The sequence below is a fragment of the Epargyreus clarus genome, unplaced genomic scaffold, assembly GCF_041222505.1.
Source record: "Epargyreus clarus isolate Ecla_fem2 unplaced genomic scaffold, WU_Ecla_fem_2.2 ptg000014l, whole genome shotgun sequence".
NCBI lineage: Eukaryota > Metazoa > Arthropoda > Insecta > Lepidoptera > Hesperiidae > Epargyreus > Epargyreus clarus.
Genome location: NW_027332222.1, coordinates 10,300,083 through 10,316,894, shown reverse-complemented (window position 1 = coordinate 10,316,894; position 16,812 = coordinate 10,300,083). Strand labels below are relative to the sequence as shown.

The following is a 16,812-nucleotide window of genomic DNA, read 5'->3' as shown; positions in this document are numbered from 1 at the left end:
CGGCACGTGATAGACCAAACATTACGTCACTGAGGAAAACTGCAGATAAATCTTACAGTATAGGTACTGTTCTTTGACTTCCACATAAACGAGCGTCATTCGCATTCTATTTATATGTATACTTGTATACAATAAGACAATTGTATACAACATGACTGAGAGACTTTCAAAATTTGTTATAAGTTAAAAATACTGTAAAATAGTTATAATCTGGTGGCGTACGTGATATAGGTACTTCGGTCAATATGTTTTGATTACGTCGCCTTCAGCGGGTCGTGTGACAATACTTGCCTACTTGCGTCATCAAATTGGAACATGACCGGTGCTGTACTTACAGAAAACCACATGCATACCTATGTTCTTGTATTTAGGGCCTAACGTCATACGTATAAGTTAAAGCTAAGCAAAACTGTATCAATTATACAAGCGTAGCAAATTATTTTCAAGTAAACATGTCACTTATTTTTCACAGTTATATTACAAATGTAATAATTATGACTATTCTGCATTTTAATCTGATACCTATCATATTTATGGGCAATAAAATGCGCTATCAAGTCAATAAATCCTCGGATCGTTTGCTCTCAATAGCATGGAAGTCATTGCGTTGCTGTTAAATCTTTATAGATAGAGATTTGAAAGCACTTTTTGTAAATTTATCAATATACTAACTAATTAAAGGTTTTACTCAGGGTCATGAAACCGGATAAAGAAAAATAAAGATGACTAAACTTGTCCTTAAATACTTTGGCATCACCAATCTTGACATTGGCGTGACTATGACAAAGAGGGGTCATACTCTTTTAATTAATGTTTGCATGTGACACAGTCTATACATTGTAAAGAAATACCTACCCAATAGAAATAATTAATCATTTAATAATTTCTAATAGACAGAAATTGTCAAATTCCGATATTTGGTGGGATGTTTTTAACAACGAGCGTAAAACATACAAGGGTTTCACTTAATTACATTTTTGGACACAAAAATTATTTCTTTAATAAAACAATGTATTACCTATACTCATCATTGCCTGTTCGACACAAAATATCTAATTGACGGTGTCAGAATAAATGCATATTGAAACGAAGTGGTGATGATTTAAAGAACAGTTGGAATATGATGATGATGAATAAGCACGGAGTGCGTTACCAAACTCCGGCAATGCACTCAGTACTGTATCAATATTTACTTGAAAACTCTTTACAGAAAAGTTTACGTCAATTTATTTCACTGTTTGAACAAGCTCCAATCAAATGGCACAAATCCTCCGTTTTATTCTAAAGCTTTTGTTTTCCCGGTGACCTTTATACGTAGAACAATAGCTGGTTCCATAATTAAAATCGAGAATTCGCATACATTTAATTACAATTTATAACGTAACCCAAATCCCATTTCAAAATCCGACCCTGCATCTAATAAGATTTCTTAACAGATTTAAGAACTTTTTGATAAAAAATCTTATTATCAAAATGATTTCTGTTACCTCTTTAGAATCCCAATCCCAAGAACTATTTACAATGTTTATGTCATCTCAGAATTATTTCAAAGAAATGTGGCTACGTAGATCTTTTTTCAGTTGTCAAAAGCTAACTACTTACCTACTTATTTTGTCACAACGTGTTGAACATTTAATCGACGCGATCAATAATAATAATGAGTATAATCGACATTGCATGATGCATACCAATCGATTGGTAGTGGACCCAGGCAACTGTCTAATTGAGTATGGGCTCATACGTTATAAGTAGGTACGTAAATTTATGATCAATACCCCAGTGTTGTCGGCAGACTGTCCTTGCTACAATTTTATGAACGTTGCACTGTCCCACGCAATGTTATTTTCATTCTAAAAACAATAATAATTACGTATAACGTATGGTTTTGTACTGAAGTACATTAACTGTCCTAAATCAGAGTAAAAATACACATTGCATAACTTATTACTCAAGACGTTTAAAATGAAAGTAAAGAAAATATTTTTACATCTTGACCGGCAACACGAATAAGAAAATCGTATATTTGGTTACGTACGCAGTTGTTCGTACGAGAATAATACCTTGAAACGATCGACGCGTCTGAGGTAATATCATTTTGTAAGAGTTTTAAATCTTTAAACAAACCATACAATATAGCGAATGTTTCTTTCACGGTACACTTTTTCAGTCTCTGAATGGTACTTGTGTAGCACTTAATACCTATACAATTTAGTTATTTTCGTTACTGCAACGTTGTGGAATAAAAACCCAATTTTACTGTTTTGAAATAAAATTCACAAGAATTTCAAAGGAATCCTATGTAGCCAAACATTTGGCAAGTGCTATCGCATTTATTGGTCGTTTTGATCTTCAGATCGTAGCATATTTTATATTTGTTGCGTTCTTTACTTCTTTGTAATTGACTCAGTATTTACTCGCAGAGGAATCTAACAAAGTATTTTATTTTCATTGTTGAAAAGTATTTTAACAGCTGACTTGTTAACGTTGTTCTAGTAATTAGTAAAGTATCTATTTTACAAAACGTTGTCGTCTGTCTAATAAAAATATTTATGAGAAAACTATTTTTTTATAATATAGGAGTAACAGACCACCTGATGGTAAGTGGCTACTGCCGTCTATGGACATCTGCAATCAACCCCAAATAAGATTAAATATTTCTACCAGGAGTCGGCCGCAGATGCGCCGCTAGCCCTGAGGAATAAGCTGGAACGCCTCGGAAAACTATATCTCCCTTACCACTTCCTTCAAACCTGAACACAGCAGCGCTAAATATTGCTGATATTATGTAGAAATAGGTGTGTCGGTGGTGTCGTCGGGGTCGAACCACAAAGGGTTCCATTACTTTTAAATGAATTTCTCTTATAATAATAGCAAAAAATAAAGCTATAAATTTGTTTGCAGGGAGCGCACGCGAAGGCGGATTGGTATGGCGCGGGTGTTCCGCCGGCTGCGACGCCAAAGACGACGCGTCGGGAGCGCTCTCCGATGGCAACGCCAACCCAGGAGACAAGGTATCATCAATGCTACTGCCTCACTTCTCAGACACTTTGATCTGTCCAAATGAAAAGGGTTAAGCGATTCGCTACAATGCGTAGAAAGATTTCTCAATCATTTTAAAAGTTATAGAGAAGTGTCATGTATCGTAAGCTCAAATATCTACTGTAAGCTACAACTATCGTAAAAATGAGGCTTTAAACTTGAATCGCTAACGTGGAAAGCTACGAGTACCTCCTTTTTGATAAATTGGTAAATTATAGGCTACAACTTAACTCTACATGTAAAACTCTACGGTTTGATGCTATTAAAATATGTATATCTACACGTACACTTAAATTTAAACATAAAAATCAAGAACAATGTTATTATAATTATTCTTTCAGATTAATTTCTAAAAACTGAAAGCTAATTATCATTTCAAATTAGCAATGCGGCTATAACACTACTAGATTTTGTAGTTGATAAGTATCCAATTAGAGTTCAGACACTCTCTATGAAGTGCCTCAGAATTTGGAAGTGACGCTATTATATAAATTTGCAAGACCACCGATTTTTAATGTTAATTAAAACGTTGGACTTTTTTGAGCCCTCTACATTTATATGTAAACTCTTCAAAAAATATTTAACTAAGCGTGTACATACATACATACATAGAAACGATTCGTACCGTGTCAATGAGACTATGAGATTTGATATAAGAACTTACATAGAAACCAAAGAATTGTATGAATATATGTTATTTGTACATAGTAAGCTACTTCAGTTATATCAAAATAATAAATTACAATGTTCGCTTTCAGTGAAAAACTAAAAAAATATTTCTATGTCCCAAAAATACAAACTATTTTTTATGAATTTGCAAAAGGAATATACGCAATGTAAGACCTATTAAAAAGTGTCAACTATTCTATTCCATGCGATTAGTTCGCGTAGCTGTAGTCGCACTGCTACGGCTGCTACGGAGAACACCTCTCTTTTACCCACTTACCTATATAATCTTTATCCGTTAATGTCGCTGTTTACATTGTTATTTATATATTACATACGCGTGAATATTTAATTTCAATTAACTTTAAAATAGATGATCGAATGCCTGTAAATACGTATTTATGACGATGTCATATGTAAAAGGGATTTTCCTTTATAACACTGTTCTATAACATTCATTTTCCTCTTTTTTAATATGCAAGAGATGCAAGTTATTTTGCATTACAATCTCAGTATCTTTCCTCTAGTCTGGTAGATTTCGTAGGAGACGATTAAGAAATTAAGTCTAGCATTCGGGTAGCAACATCTGCAGTAATTCATGTACTCATACCTACTGCGGTCACACCACAAAACATCTTATTATGGGTAGACACGTATCTACATTTTCTATTATTACGGCTAAACTCTAGGCGGCCCAATGTCTACCTATATAGATTGGTGATGGATGAATATCTCGTTTCAAGACGTCTAGTACATAACTGTGGTAGTTCTTGGAAAGCTAAGAATAGATCTGCAGGAAAGTTTATAACTATATTCATGATTCATGTACATTGTACACGATTGAAATAACTGAAAACATAGTGTTATAATCAGAATTATTCTCAAATGTGTTGTTCTCAATTTCGATAACACATTGAAATGGCAGTTCTATTGTAACTTTACGAGTTACAAATCGCAAAATATTTGTTATTGCCAAATATGAAATAAGTAATATGCATTTATACTCCATACGTATTTTGTTTTTATTTATGTCTTAAAAGTTTCTGCCCATGCTACCCCGTGAACCCATGTAGGGTTCTTTGTAGAGTTTAATATTAGCATATCTCTTACAAATAGAGTTTTCTTTATAAGGTAGTTAGGTTAGAGCCGTTAGAGTCAGAAATTATGTAGAGTGCCCGTGTGCTTATGAGAGTATTTGAGCAGAATATTTAGCGGAGAAATAACATTTTTTATGTCTACTAAGTATATCTTAAATTTTCTTTTTCAGAGAGCTCATAATGTGTTTTAATGCCTCAAGTTTAACCCAAATTCGATAAGAATTCTCTGACATAATAATCTGCGTTTGTATTGTTTTCGTCCCAAGAGATAATTATTTTAAATTCTATTGATGTAAACTTTGAAAGCTTGGCATTATAGACGTTGTATAGCCTCTCGACTCTCAATCTGCGCAGTTATCTGACGTTGTACATACAAAAGCTGTAGGTATGTAGCAAGCACTATTGAAATGACGCTGAGATTCATTTTGAAGCGTTTGCACTACGTATTACGACTATAAAGCTTTAGAGTAGGGACATAATCCCGATAGCAAATTTGATGACAGTGGACTCAATAGTACTTTTCAGGGGTACTTAGTAGAATAGTTACGTAGTTATGGTTTAAAGGGGCGTAGTTGAATGATGTGTACGTACTTCGTAACTAATAAATTAAAAGTTACATTAAAATCAAACAATTGTATGAATATATGTTATAGGCTACTTAACATGATCAATCTGTAACATACAATGTATATGCTTGGTGCATATGTGAAGTGCCCAAGGCCTTTTAGTAGTCGACCGCAGCTTTTAAGGTTCCATCCCCAAGGTGTATAATATGACCTTTTTACTAAGGCTCAGCTGTCTGTTCGTGACACTTAACACAAAAGGAAAGAAGTACAGTTCTTTTGTAAACTTCTCTTGACCTTCGTCTTCAAGAAACGAAAGATATTTTTCGGTGTATATGTCTTTATGAGAATAAAGTTCTTAAAACATAAACGTATTTCGGTAAATTTAATAAACTATCCTAAAAATATATAGCGCGAGTACGATTTGCAATTGGCAAATTGTTAATTAACTTATTTGGATTAAAATGATGATAACGTGTATTCAAGTTATCGCTTCTCCAATCGGTTCATGTAACAGGTCTAAAGTTTCTCCATACACAAGCTTCGGTGCGATGAGCATGCTAAGTGTCAGATAACCACCTGACTCCTAACAATAGGTTCTTCCTGTTTGAAATTCTTAACGGTACCTATATGATACATAGACAATACATACATGTCAATCAGATGCGGTATCTCAGATTTCTATAATTTATTGTATTCATCGACAGGGGCTTTGTAATGTTATATGACTTTATATAAATACGATTTATGGTGCATTTAAATCTCCAGCCATCGTAAGTGTCAGTCACGATTCGTTTCAAAACAAAATACTATACATTATGTATGAACGAATTTATATTTTCATTTATGTAGAGACGGGCCGTGCCTGTCAAAATAATGTATAAAAAATTATGATTTTGTCTGACATGACACTTTGAATGTCTGTACATATAAATATGGCTTTAATTTATGTTATAAAGTCCCATACATAAATACTGATACATATATATCATATAATTTCTTTGGCAATAGTAATCAAAAATTACGCCAATAATGTATTTAAGAATTTTATGCATAGCAAACCAGGATCTCCTGTACATGATTTATTGTAAGAATCTATGCCAATACGCTAATTAAAATGCTTTGAATTGAGCAACGCAGACAATTTATCTAATACAAAACATTTAACGTTAATAATTTGGGATGAGCTCTATAAAGCCAGCATTTTCATTATCTATGTAAGTACTATTAAACATAATTAATAAATACCTTATTGTTTCAGTCCATATCAAATTCATTTTAATATAAATTCCTTTAGTGTTTTTGTGAAGCTTTTATTACTTACGCTGTTGAGATTAACTTCTAGCATGATTTAATGAAAGAATATTTTCAGTAAAGTTGGTTCCTAATAAAAAACATTCGTTGATTTTTTATAAATGGTTTATAAAGAATCTCTTTTTAATACAAAATTATTTCAAAAAGTAATTTTACTCTGACAAAGTAAAATTTATAATTTTCAATTTATTAAAATATTAGTTAATAGACAAATAGCTAAGTACTACCTACTTATTTAAATTCAGTGTACATTTTATGTGAACAAGATAAAATTATTTTAACAACTCGAATGTCACTTTCATTAGGAGGTAGGTTATAAAATTTGCTCAGGCTATTAACCCTTATTAAAAATGTGTTCCAAAATTGATTTTACGAAATCGCTGCAGTTGGAGGGGTCGGACGCAGCTCCGGACGACCCTGTTCACCTCAAGAGACGGGTGGGACTCTTCAGTGGGGTGGCTCTAATCGTCGGCACTATGATTGGTATGTACTACACGTTAATGCTTTCCGTAATGCGTTTTAGTGGTAAAATGTTATGTCTTTATTTTCTGCTATGGTAAGCCGTTTAAGTTATTTTAATTTAGGTCTCGTAAAATCCAAATTTATTAGCTAGTTTTCAAAGTGATTATATTTAATCCTTTCGAGCTGGGTAAAGGTATGATTACTAGTTTATAGTTCAAATGTACATATTTATTGGTTCAAGTAAAAGCCTTAATTAGGAAAATGATCAGAAAGTATGCTTATCGTGTAGAGTTCGATTTTGGGTCTTCATTGTCATGTCATTGTCCTTCTCGTAATCTAATACATCATGTGATCTCTATTAAAAACGCAATCTAATTGTCTCGTGCATCTTGCGGGACACCTCTGCTTTCCATTGCAAATATTTATCTGAACAATATGTATAGTCAACAAAAGATCTTTTAATTCTTAAGCTAACATTGATTCTGAATGAAACACAACACGTGATTATGAAAAAATGTCTGAAAATCTGTATCTCATCAGAACGTGGACACTATTTACGCAAATCACATGATTGTTTTTCCAGTTGCTAGTATGCGTCATACTTTATAGCAAACTTGGTATAATTAAGTCAAGTGCCCCATAATACGTATGCATGTTTGATAATAAAATTAAACAGGAATCATCTTATGATAAACAACGATGTTGTATTAGTACACAAATGCAGCAACGGAACGGATACGTGTGACCTTAAATAATGACTACAGTAAATATGTCCCTTCGTGTTACTTGTAACTTGTAAGTACACAATAACACATAAGTATACTTAACACGTAACTTAGAGTCAAGTTGTAAAAATATTGAAATAAAAATAAAGCAAATAGTACTAAAGTTTTATGTTGATTTGTGGAACTTTTTGACGTAATTATACAGTCAGTCATAGCTTTTGGACGAGCATTTAGAAATTTTACACAAAAATATTTCGCTAATGCTAGTGTTGATTGAGCAGCTGTCAATGTGCTTATCGTAATTTATGTAGTAATTGTAGAGTAATGGCAGTAGTATTATACACTACATACTCTTGGCGATTACAATTGGTTATTTGTTATTTTCTTGCGAACTTATCTGTATTTGTACTGTCGCATCCTGAAATTATGCAGGCCGGTTCTGAAGGCTCCGAGATCAAACACTAATGATCAGATAATTAATTGATGAATGTCAATAACTTTCCTCGACGTTTATTTGCATGTTTTATGTGTTCCCGGTAGTCATAATACGGAGTGTAGAATGATAAAAGTTTTTGTTTTTTTCATAGGTTCTGGAATATTCGTCTCGCCCTCTGGGCTTTTGGAGCGCACGGGCTCAGTGGGCATCAGCTTCATCATATGGATGTCGTGCGGCCTGCTGTCGTTGCTTGGTAAATATTTCATATTTCTATTTCTATTCTTGGTAAATGTTTACTTTTTCACTGACCTTAATTGCCATTTGAAGTCAACGTACATCTAGGTTGAACTAACTAAATGTTCTATATTTGTTTTTAATTTATATAGGTTATTCTTATTTACTTTACAAATAATACGCAATTATATGTACCTTAATATGCATAGTATAAAATAGTTTAAGTGTGTATTGAAATATGTAGTTCATTAAGGTTCAGATTGCTGTAGTTAATAATAAAATACAAAGAAGATCTTTATATAACCTTGATTAGAGAAGCGACGTTGCCTAGCGTCAACGTAGAGTGTGAAGTGATTTATATCCATTAGTAATTACGATTTAATTGCTATATTGTATTGTTTTCGAAAATAAAGACGTTATTTATAATGTTATTAAACCATAATGAGGCTTTCTGTTTATAATAAAATCAAGTTAGATCGATTGTCTAGGTATCTTACAACTAAATTGATTTGTCTGTTTTAAGCCAAACTCGCTGAATATAACTAAGTTTTAAGTTTAATAGTGTATAATATGTAAAGAATATTGTAATTGATTTCTTTAAAATCGTTTGAGTAAAACTACGGGTTGTAAAGATTAGTTATATCTACTGTTATGCATGAATTTCTCTTCACAACTGGAAGAAGGTTAATTCCACCGCCCTGCTACAATGCGAATTTGTAGAGACACTGGAGACTTGTCTCTGTATCCAATATTATAGACACATAATATTTTACTTTAATTTATTTTGCATTTAAAAATTGATGACATAATCCAACAATAAATGTAAACCATTTAGAGCGCTAGTTTTGTTATTTGCGGATATGTTGGCCCGACAGGCTAGGTAATCATTCCTGGAGAATGGCCGTGTAGTCTTAGTTCGAAGCTCATATTTTAGCGTGTACCGTGATTTAGAATATCAGTGGCGCTCTTCAAGCGTTTTGGAAAGTCGCCACAGATGAAATTAATAGTATTTAATTATATTAATGTAATGAATGTAATGGTTGTAGGAGCGCTCGCGTACGCAGAGCTGGGGACGATGAATACGTCTTCGGGCGCTGAGTACGCATATTTCATGGATGCATTCGGTGGACCTCCTGCATTTTTATTCTCATGGGTAAGTTCTTAGAGGAAAACTGCAAATATGTGTTTTTAGATGGGTAGTAGGTAAACATTTACCTTTATTTAATATAAAATTCTAGAAGTGAGTCTCATTACCACGCTTTTATTAGCTTGACCTGTATGTATGTATGTATATATGTATGTAACGGAATCCTTGAACTAGATTTTTACCCACTTTGAACGGTCCGAATAATTTAAAATTTTGTATACTAATAGTAAAAATACTAGATTTAACGTGGATATTAGTATATCCGCTTCTTCATTTTTCAGTGAAAACCACACTTTAGATAATCTAACGTAATGTCATTGAATCCTACAGGTATCCACACTGGTACTGAAGCCCTCCCAAATGGCGATAATCTGCTTGAGTTTCGCAAAGTACGCGGTGGAACCGTTCGTGTCTGAGTGCGAGCCGCCGCACGCGCTCGTCAAACTCGTGGCGGTTATTGCTATTGGTATGTTGTTTCAAGGATTTGGTTAGGTTAGGGTAGGTTAGGAATAATTAGCTAACGCGCATTGAAAACTAAGCTGGCTCAAAGCGGATTATTGGTAGATAAAGCCCTGTCCTACTTGTTAAAAAACACGAGCTCAACTCTGGAACATATAATAGTTAACTTTAAATATATATATATATATGTCTTTAAAAGTTTACGCACATCACTTGTTTTAAAGTGGTTGAATTTTTTGGCTTTGATTGTGTGATCATTATTATCAAATCGCCTGCTTGTTGACACTTCAATTCCGTAAACAAAGGAAAGCCGTTTGCGTATGCTATTGTATACCTATTCGTACCTATCAAGACTACTAAACTAAGAGGTTCCATGACACGATGTTTAGTAAAAGTAGTCGCTGAATGTTGTTAATTAAGTTAACTTAACGTTGTTGTAATTGAGACTAACTAATATTACCTTGGGCCCCAATATGTTTTGCCCCCTCACCACCTACGGCCCATTCGCTTATTTTGTGTTCGATTTTAATTTAACCCTACAGCGTACAATTAGATTTTATTTTTAAACCAAAGAAATATATAATTCTTAGAATATTAAAAACAAAATATCTACTGTACTACTACTGTTATTTTCTTTTTACGTCTGTTACATTTGCGAAAAAAGCTTAAAATTCCACAGGAACTTTAGGTAGTATTAACATCACTATTTCAACTCTTTGATAGACAGTTTTACCAGCCCACGCTACTTTGTGGAAAAGTCTTTAATATCAAGGGTGAATTATTTTTATCTTCGTGGCGTGGCGTTACTCACTGTGTGCGGTTACACCCACAACTACGTCAAAGAACGTCATTTGAATTTATAAAGACTTTTCTAACTATTGATTCTTTAAATTTTTCAACAACTCGCGAGCTGTAACGTTTTGTAATAGATTTTTTATAGCGGACTACATTGCTACGAATTATTCATGCGTAGGTACATTTTTTGTAGACAACATTCTTGAAAAGAGCTTTTAATTACGGAAATATACGTTCGTGAACATTTTGTTGTGTAGTGATTCGTTATTAGTCATGAACATTAGATCATGAACTCTTTTCTGAACGTAATTGATGATTAATTTTGATACATTTGAAGGTGATGCAAAATCAGTTACGCGTAGTTAGTATTTACATTAAAGTAGGTACACCATATGCATGGTTTAGCAAGAATTAAATAATATTATAAAAGTCAAATTGACGCAAAGACCGACGTCATATAAACGACGTAGAAAAAATCAACTTCCGTGTGTATGTATCCGTAACTCACGGAACGGATTTAGTTTCACTTGATTCTGTTTAGATGACGTTGTACCTATTTCTATAAGGTAATAAGGGGTTGTATTATTAACCCAAATATCACTAGATGCTACGGCAACACGTTGCTAGGTTTAGCTAATTAGTCCTAATAATCTTAATTGTATTATTTTCAGTAATGATCTTAGCGGTGAATTGCTACAGTGTAAATCTGGCCACAAACGTTCAGAACATCTTTACGGCGGCTAAGCTCGTGGCTGTGGCGATCATCGTCTGCGGAGGAGTGTACAAATTGATATTAGGTAATACTATCCGTAATTTACAAGTTTTGAATGTCCGTCCAAGATTCCCCTTAGGGTTGCCAACCGTTAAAAATTGTTGAATGTAGTAGTACTTTTAGTGTATTATTTATACTGTCAGGAAATTAATGATAAGTAAAATATTGAACGTGGAATATTTTCTTTTAATTTAAATACAGAATAGTATCTGCAATTGTTTCATATCTTTTGTAAGCACATTTTCTTTGATAACTATGAGATACAGTTACTTTTAATAATACCTATCCAAACCCTTAATTAATTATTTGTTTTCCCGCAGAAAATTTTGTGCATTTACTTAATTTTTTACACGTGCCCGTGAAGTAGGTAATATTTTCCTTATATTAGTTGGCAACCCTAACACCACTGCTATATATGTTTCTAACTTATAGCAGGCGTGTCTGCCCTGCTGTGTTCTGGTCCGAAGGGTGTCTTACCACACCCAGACTGAACCAGCACGTGAGGTATTTTAACTTTATCCTCAGGGGTAGCAATATGTTTTACCCACCTTACAGGACTCTTGCCCTGTTTTTGTATTAGCAATAGTTACCCATGCACTGCATTTATATTGACTATTATATGAAATACTTTTTAAAATTGTAGAATATCACTATTATACATATCATTTCATATTAAGTAGTAAATTAAATTAATTTATAATAAAAATATTTGTGTAAAAATACTTTTTCTAATTACAACACTTTCTCTTGTTTAATGTTAACTATTTTAATTATAACTTGTATAATATTATATCTATCGCAAACATAACTAAGTATGCATATTTGAATATAATAAATAAAACTTATCTTAATTTATCTTTAGTTTGTTCATTTCATTCTTATAATGGGTGCTAACTGTTTCGGTAGACTGACCGTTGGTTGTGTCGTATGGTGCAGGTAATACGCGACATTTACAGGAGCCCAACTTCGGAAGTAGCACGGCCACTCTGGGCAACATTGCCACAGCATTCTACACCGGCCTTTGGGCCTATGACGGATGGAATAACCTCAACTATGTCACTGAGGAAATTAAAAATCCATCCAGGTTAGTATGCAAACCTATTTTTTAACAAATATATGTGTGTACTAATCCCTTTTGTGAATTTTTCGTTGTGTTTTTAACTTAAAAGTAATTTTAATTTCAAACAGTTGGATATTAAAGGATAGGTATAAAATATGTACGGTGCTGATATACCTAGTGTTTTTATAAACAGTAGTGATTCAAGAAAAAAATATTTAGGTACTAATTTGTAACACATAATAATTATATTAACAACAGACCTGTATTTGTTTTGTACCCAACGCTATTTTATATTGTTGTCGATATACCTTTCCATAATCGATAATCGATATTCAACTGGTATTTAAAAGTATCCGATATTTTCATATTTTCTCTAAATACATATTAGAATACCTACATCCACTCTCTACTAGGAATCTGCCGTTGAGCATCATAATCGGCATCCCGCTGGTGACGCTGTGCTACGCGCTGGTGAACGTGTCGTACCTGGCCGTGATGTCGGTCAGCGAGATGGCGGACAGCGAGGCCGTGGCCGTGACCTTCGGCAACCGCCTGCTCGGGCCCATGGCCTGGCTCATGCCGCTCGCCGTCACGATCTCCACCTTCGGCTCCGCTAACGGCACGCTGTTCGTCGCCGGGAGGTACATTAAAACTTATAGGTATCACCTTTTTCGCACATACCCTAATGTACCTAATTTCATAAAACAAAAATTGTTTTCCCTATAGGTTGTGCTTCGCTGCGTCCCGCGAGGGTCATCTGCTGGACATACTGTCGTACGTGCACGTGCGTCGCTTCACGCCGGCCCCGGGGCTCATTTTCCACGTAAATATCTTATTTACTTACTTTTCATCCGAAGTTCCACCAGCATGTATTTCATTTTACTGGCAAAAATGCTAGTTATAAACAAGAGAGTGATTCGTGATTGTCTTCCGTTCTTTCTCTGTAATGTATGAACGTGAATATATACAAAGGCCGCGATTTTGGATTACATTATTTTAGATAAGATGGATTTCAGATTGGCCTACTCTACGAATACCGTTACTTCAATTTGCTAATAGATGGCGCTGTACATATTTCTTATATAAAGTACATGTCGATACCTTAATTCGCAAATCAGCCAACTCCACGTTTTGTCAAAATGATTTTTTTATTTATTTGGATTTCGTTCAACGCCATTTACTATTAAAATAAATAAAAAAACATTTTGACAAAAAGTGGTGTTGGCTGATTTGCGAAGTAAGGTATCGATATGGAAATTGATATTTACACAATTTTTGTTTTTATTTTTAGTCTCTGATAGCTACGGCGATGGTGCTGTATGGGACGATAGACTCATTGATCGACTTCTTCTCGTTTACGGCTTGGATATTCTATGGGGGTGCCATGCTTGCACTTATCGTTATGAGGAAGACGAAGCCCCATGCACCGAGGCCATACAAGGTATAAACACTATATTTTATTCTAATGCAGAACAAACATCTCAATTCATGTTAATTGCCTAAATAATACTTCGTGTTCGAATACTTTTACGATTTTATTGGAGAAACTGACTGAGAACATATGCTACTACCACCAATGCTTGCTTAGTAATATGGAGAAAAAAACAATAAGTTGTGCAAATAGAATCTCCAGTATTTTGATACTATTTTTTAAATCGTAATTTAAAAAGTACCTACTGGATCTACGCCATTTCTTCTTAGGATCACGTGATGATCATGTGACTGGATTATACTGATTATTCTGTTGGATTTTAAATATGAATTATTTTTCAGGTGCCTATTATAATCCCAATCATCGTGCTGTTCGTGTCGGCGTACTTAGTGGTAGCACCGATAATAGACAAGCCCCAATGGGAGTATCTCTACGCGGCCGGCTTTATCCTCGGAGGGTTGCTGGTTTACTTGCCATTTGTAAAATGGGGTTACTCACTGCCGTTTATGGGTAAGGACATAATTTTGATTTGGGGTCAATACAACCGGAGTCATAATTTATATTTTACTTCAGTATTTTACATTAAAATATAATTATTCTGCCGTATAAAGTAAGGTTTAACTACTTGACAACAGATGGCGCTATACGGATTCTTCCGAACGTGTCGACTAACTTTTATTTTTTTTAATTATTTATTTTAACTTTTATTTTTATTTTTTTAAAAATCTTTTATTTTTCAGATAAAATTACAGTTTTGCTGCAAATGGTGCTGGAGGTGGTGCCAACTTCGACAACTTTCGAATATTAATAGTCTGCGCTGGACTTTAAAAGAGCATTTGTGAAACGTAGGCATTAAATGTGTTGATTTCTAAATTAATTCTGCTTACGTCCGACGCAGAGCCACCAACCACGTGTAATAGATTCGGTCAATTCTGTTCGTTAATTAATGTTAATAATTTGACTGAAAACCAAAAATGTTCCTACCTTTTAAGTTAATTCAAAATTATTGACCGTTATATTAAAGCTACTCTATAAGTATTGTATTACTTTAATGTATTAACAATTATTTCTGTAAAATAAAAATAAATAGTTTATACATATCGTTTTTTACGTAGTTTGAACTTAAACTTAACGGAAATTAGTAATTTGAACCAATAGAGGTTATTGCATTGTTTACCTTAAGTTGTGAATCTTATATGGTTTTGAAAGGTTTCTCGTATAGCCAATTGGCCAGATACTTTAATAAAAGTTAGGTAGAAGTTCATGCCTCATTTCATTAGTTTGCACGAATCATTCCCGTAGGGTCATGCCATTCGAGATTTATGCGTCGCCTCTTAATATGACGGTATTGTATAGTAAAACTCACTGAGGTGTATTTGGTGTTGAAAACTTTCTATTTATATGCTGCTCAATTAAAGAGTTGCTTGTGTTCGGCAAACTATTGACAAAATTTTACTAATTGTAATTTATTTTATTAAATTGCATTAACTACGAAAAGCTCAAATACCACAAGACTTTATTAATACGAAATGTTTTATTCTTAATAAGCTTGTAATTCCAATCGGTGACCAGTGAATCTCGGAGTGCGGGCATGTAGCCCTGTCGCATCACTATGAGTGATTGTGCTAAACTCATAGTATGTAGCTCATCCGTTCATATGATGTAGTTAACCTTAGTGTTTAATTTTTATAACTATGTTTTCTTTTGATATAATTTGTTGTTTTGCAATATTATATATTTATGTGAAGGGATAGAAATTTAATAATAATGTAACAGTTATCTAAATGTGGGCGATTTCTAGAAAAAACAACCATCTTTCTAACGTAATAAATAGTCAAATTATGAGAGAAAATCTTGCCTTCTTTTAATCTGTTTGATATCCATTTATTGTAAAAGAACTGTATTTTTAGAACATCATAACGCAAGAGGTGTTTTTTCTGGAAATCTAATGAAACACATGAAGTATGCTATCCCAATATTAAAGACTAAAGTGTGTGGTTTTCGTATAATAATTTTACTGAAAATGTAACCGCGGCTGAAATTTGCGATCGGTAAAAATTGGTCCTATCATTCCTTACCGGGGCAAATAGAAGTTGTCTATTGTTGTTTTTATTGAAGCTATTTTTATATTAATTGAGGGTAATTTTATAAATATTGACAAAAATATTTTATAAATTGTAAAATTAACGAATTAGAATCCCCATAGTCTATTTGCATAAAGATTTATATTTTGCAAGTCCTTTACTGTTTCTGTCTTTCGTGTAGCGATTGTCTTAATATTCTAGCAACAGATGTCGTTGTACCTTGTAAGTAAAATCGGGCACACAGAAGTACACACCTAACGATGTGATATTGTTATGGGTAAAACTAATGGTTTTATTTTGTGTACAGATAATATCAAGATACATTACTATACTTACTCGAAATAACCTATGTACTTATCTCTTGAAAGAGAACAGAAATATTTATTGTTATACACTACATTTGAAGTAAATTGAAATTTTAAATAAAGACATTAAAATAAAATCATTCGTGTTTTACTGTAAATCTAAATTTGTATTTAATGATTTACCCAATACTCCTATCTCTTATATTCCCCCCATATATCACT

At 33.4% G+C, this 16,812-nt stretch overlaps 1 protein-coding gene across 2 annotated transcripts in view; it reads left to right on the top strand.

Annotated features, from left to right (window-relative positions):
* LOC140747539 (b(0,+)-type amino acid transporter 1) overlaps positions 1 to 16,727 on the top strand; it is a 33,724-nt gene extending 16,997 nt beyond the window's left edge. For both annotated transcript variants that reach the window (XM_073080048.1, XM_073080047.1), the window contains exons 2-13: positions 2,902 to 3,011; positions 7,066 to 7,162; positions 8,454 to 8,555; positions 9,583 to 9,689; positions 10,014 to 10,149; positions 11,609 to 11,734; positions 12,646 to 12,793; positions 13,183 to 13,410; positions 13,496 to 13,592; positions 14,061 to 14,210; positions 14,543 to 14,711; positions 14,942 to 16,727. In XM_073080048.1, coding sequence (XP_072936149.1) covers positions 2,902 to 3,011; positions 7,066 to 7,162; positions 8,454 to 8,555; positions 9,583 to 9,689; positions 10,014 to 10,149; positions 11,609 to 11,734; positions 12,646 to 12,793; positions 13,183 to 13,410; positions 13,496 to 13,592; positions 14,061 to 14,210; positions 14,543 to 14,711; positions 14,942 to 15,009 — 1,538 coding nt within the window. In that variant the 3' untranslated portion in view covers positions 15,010 to 16,727. The remainder of the gene's footprint in view (positions 1 to 2,901; positions 3,012 to 7,065; positions 7,163 to 8,453; positions 8,556 to 9,582; positions 9,690 to 10,013; positions 10,150 to 11,608; positions 11,735 to 12,645; positions 12,794 to 13,182; positions 13,411 to 13,495; positions 13,593 to 14,060; positions 14,211 to 14,542; positions 14,712 to 14,941) is intronic.
* Positions 16,728 to 16,812: the final 85 nt, after the last annotated feature.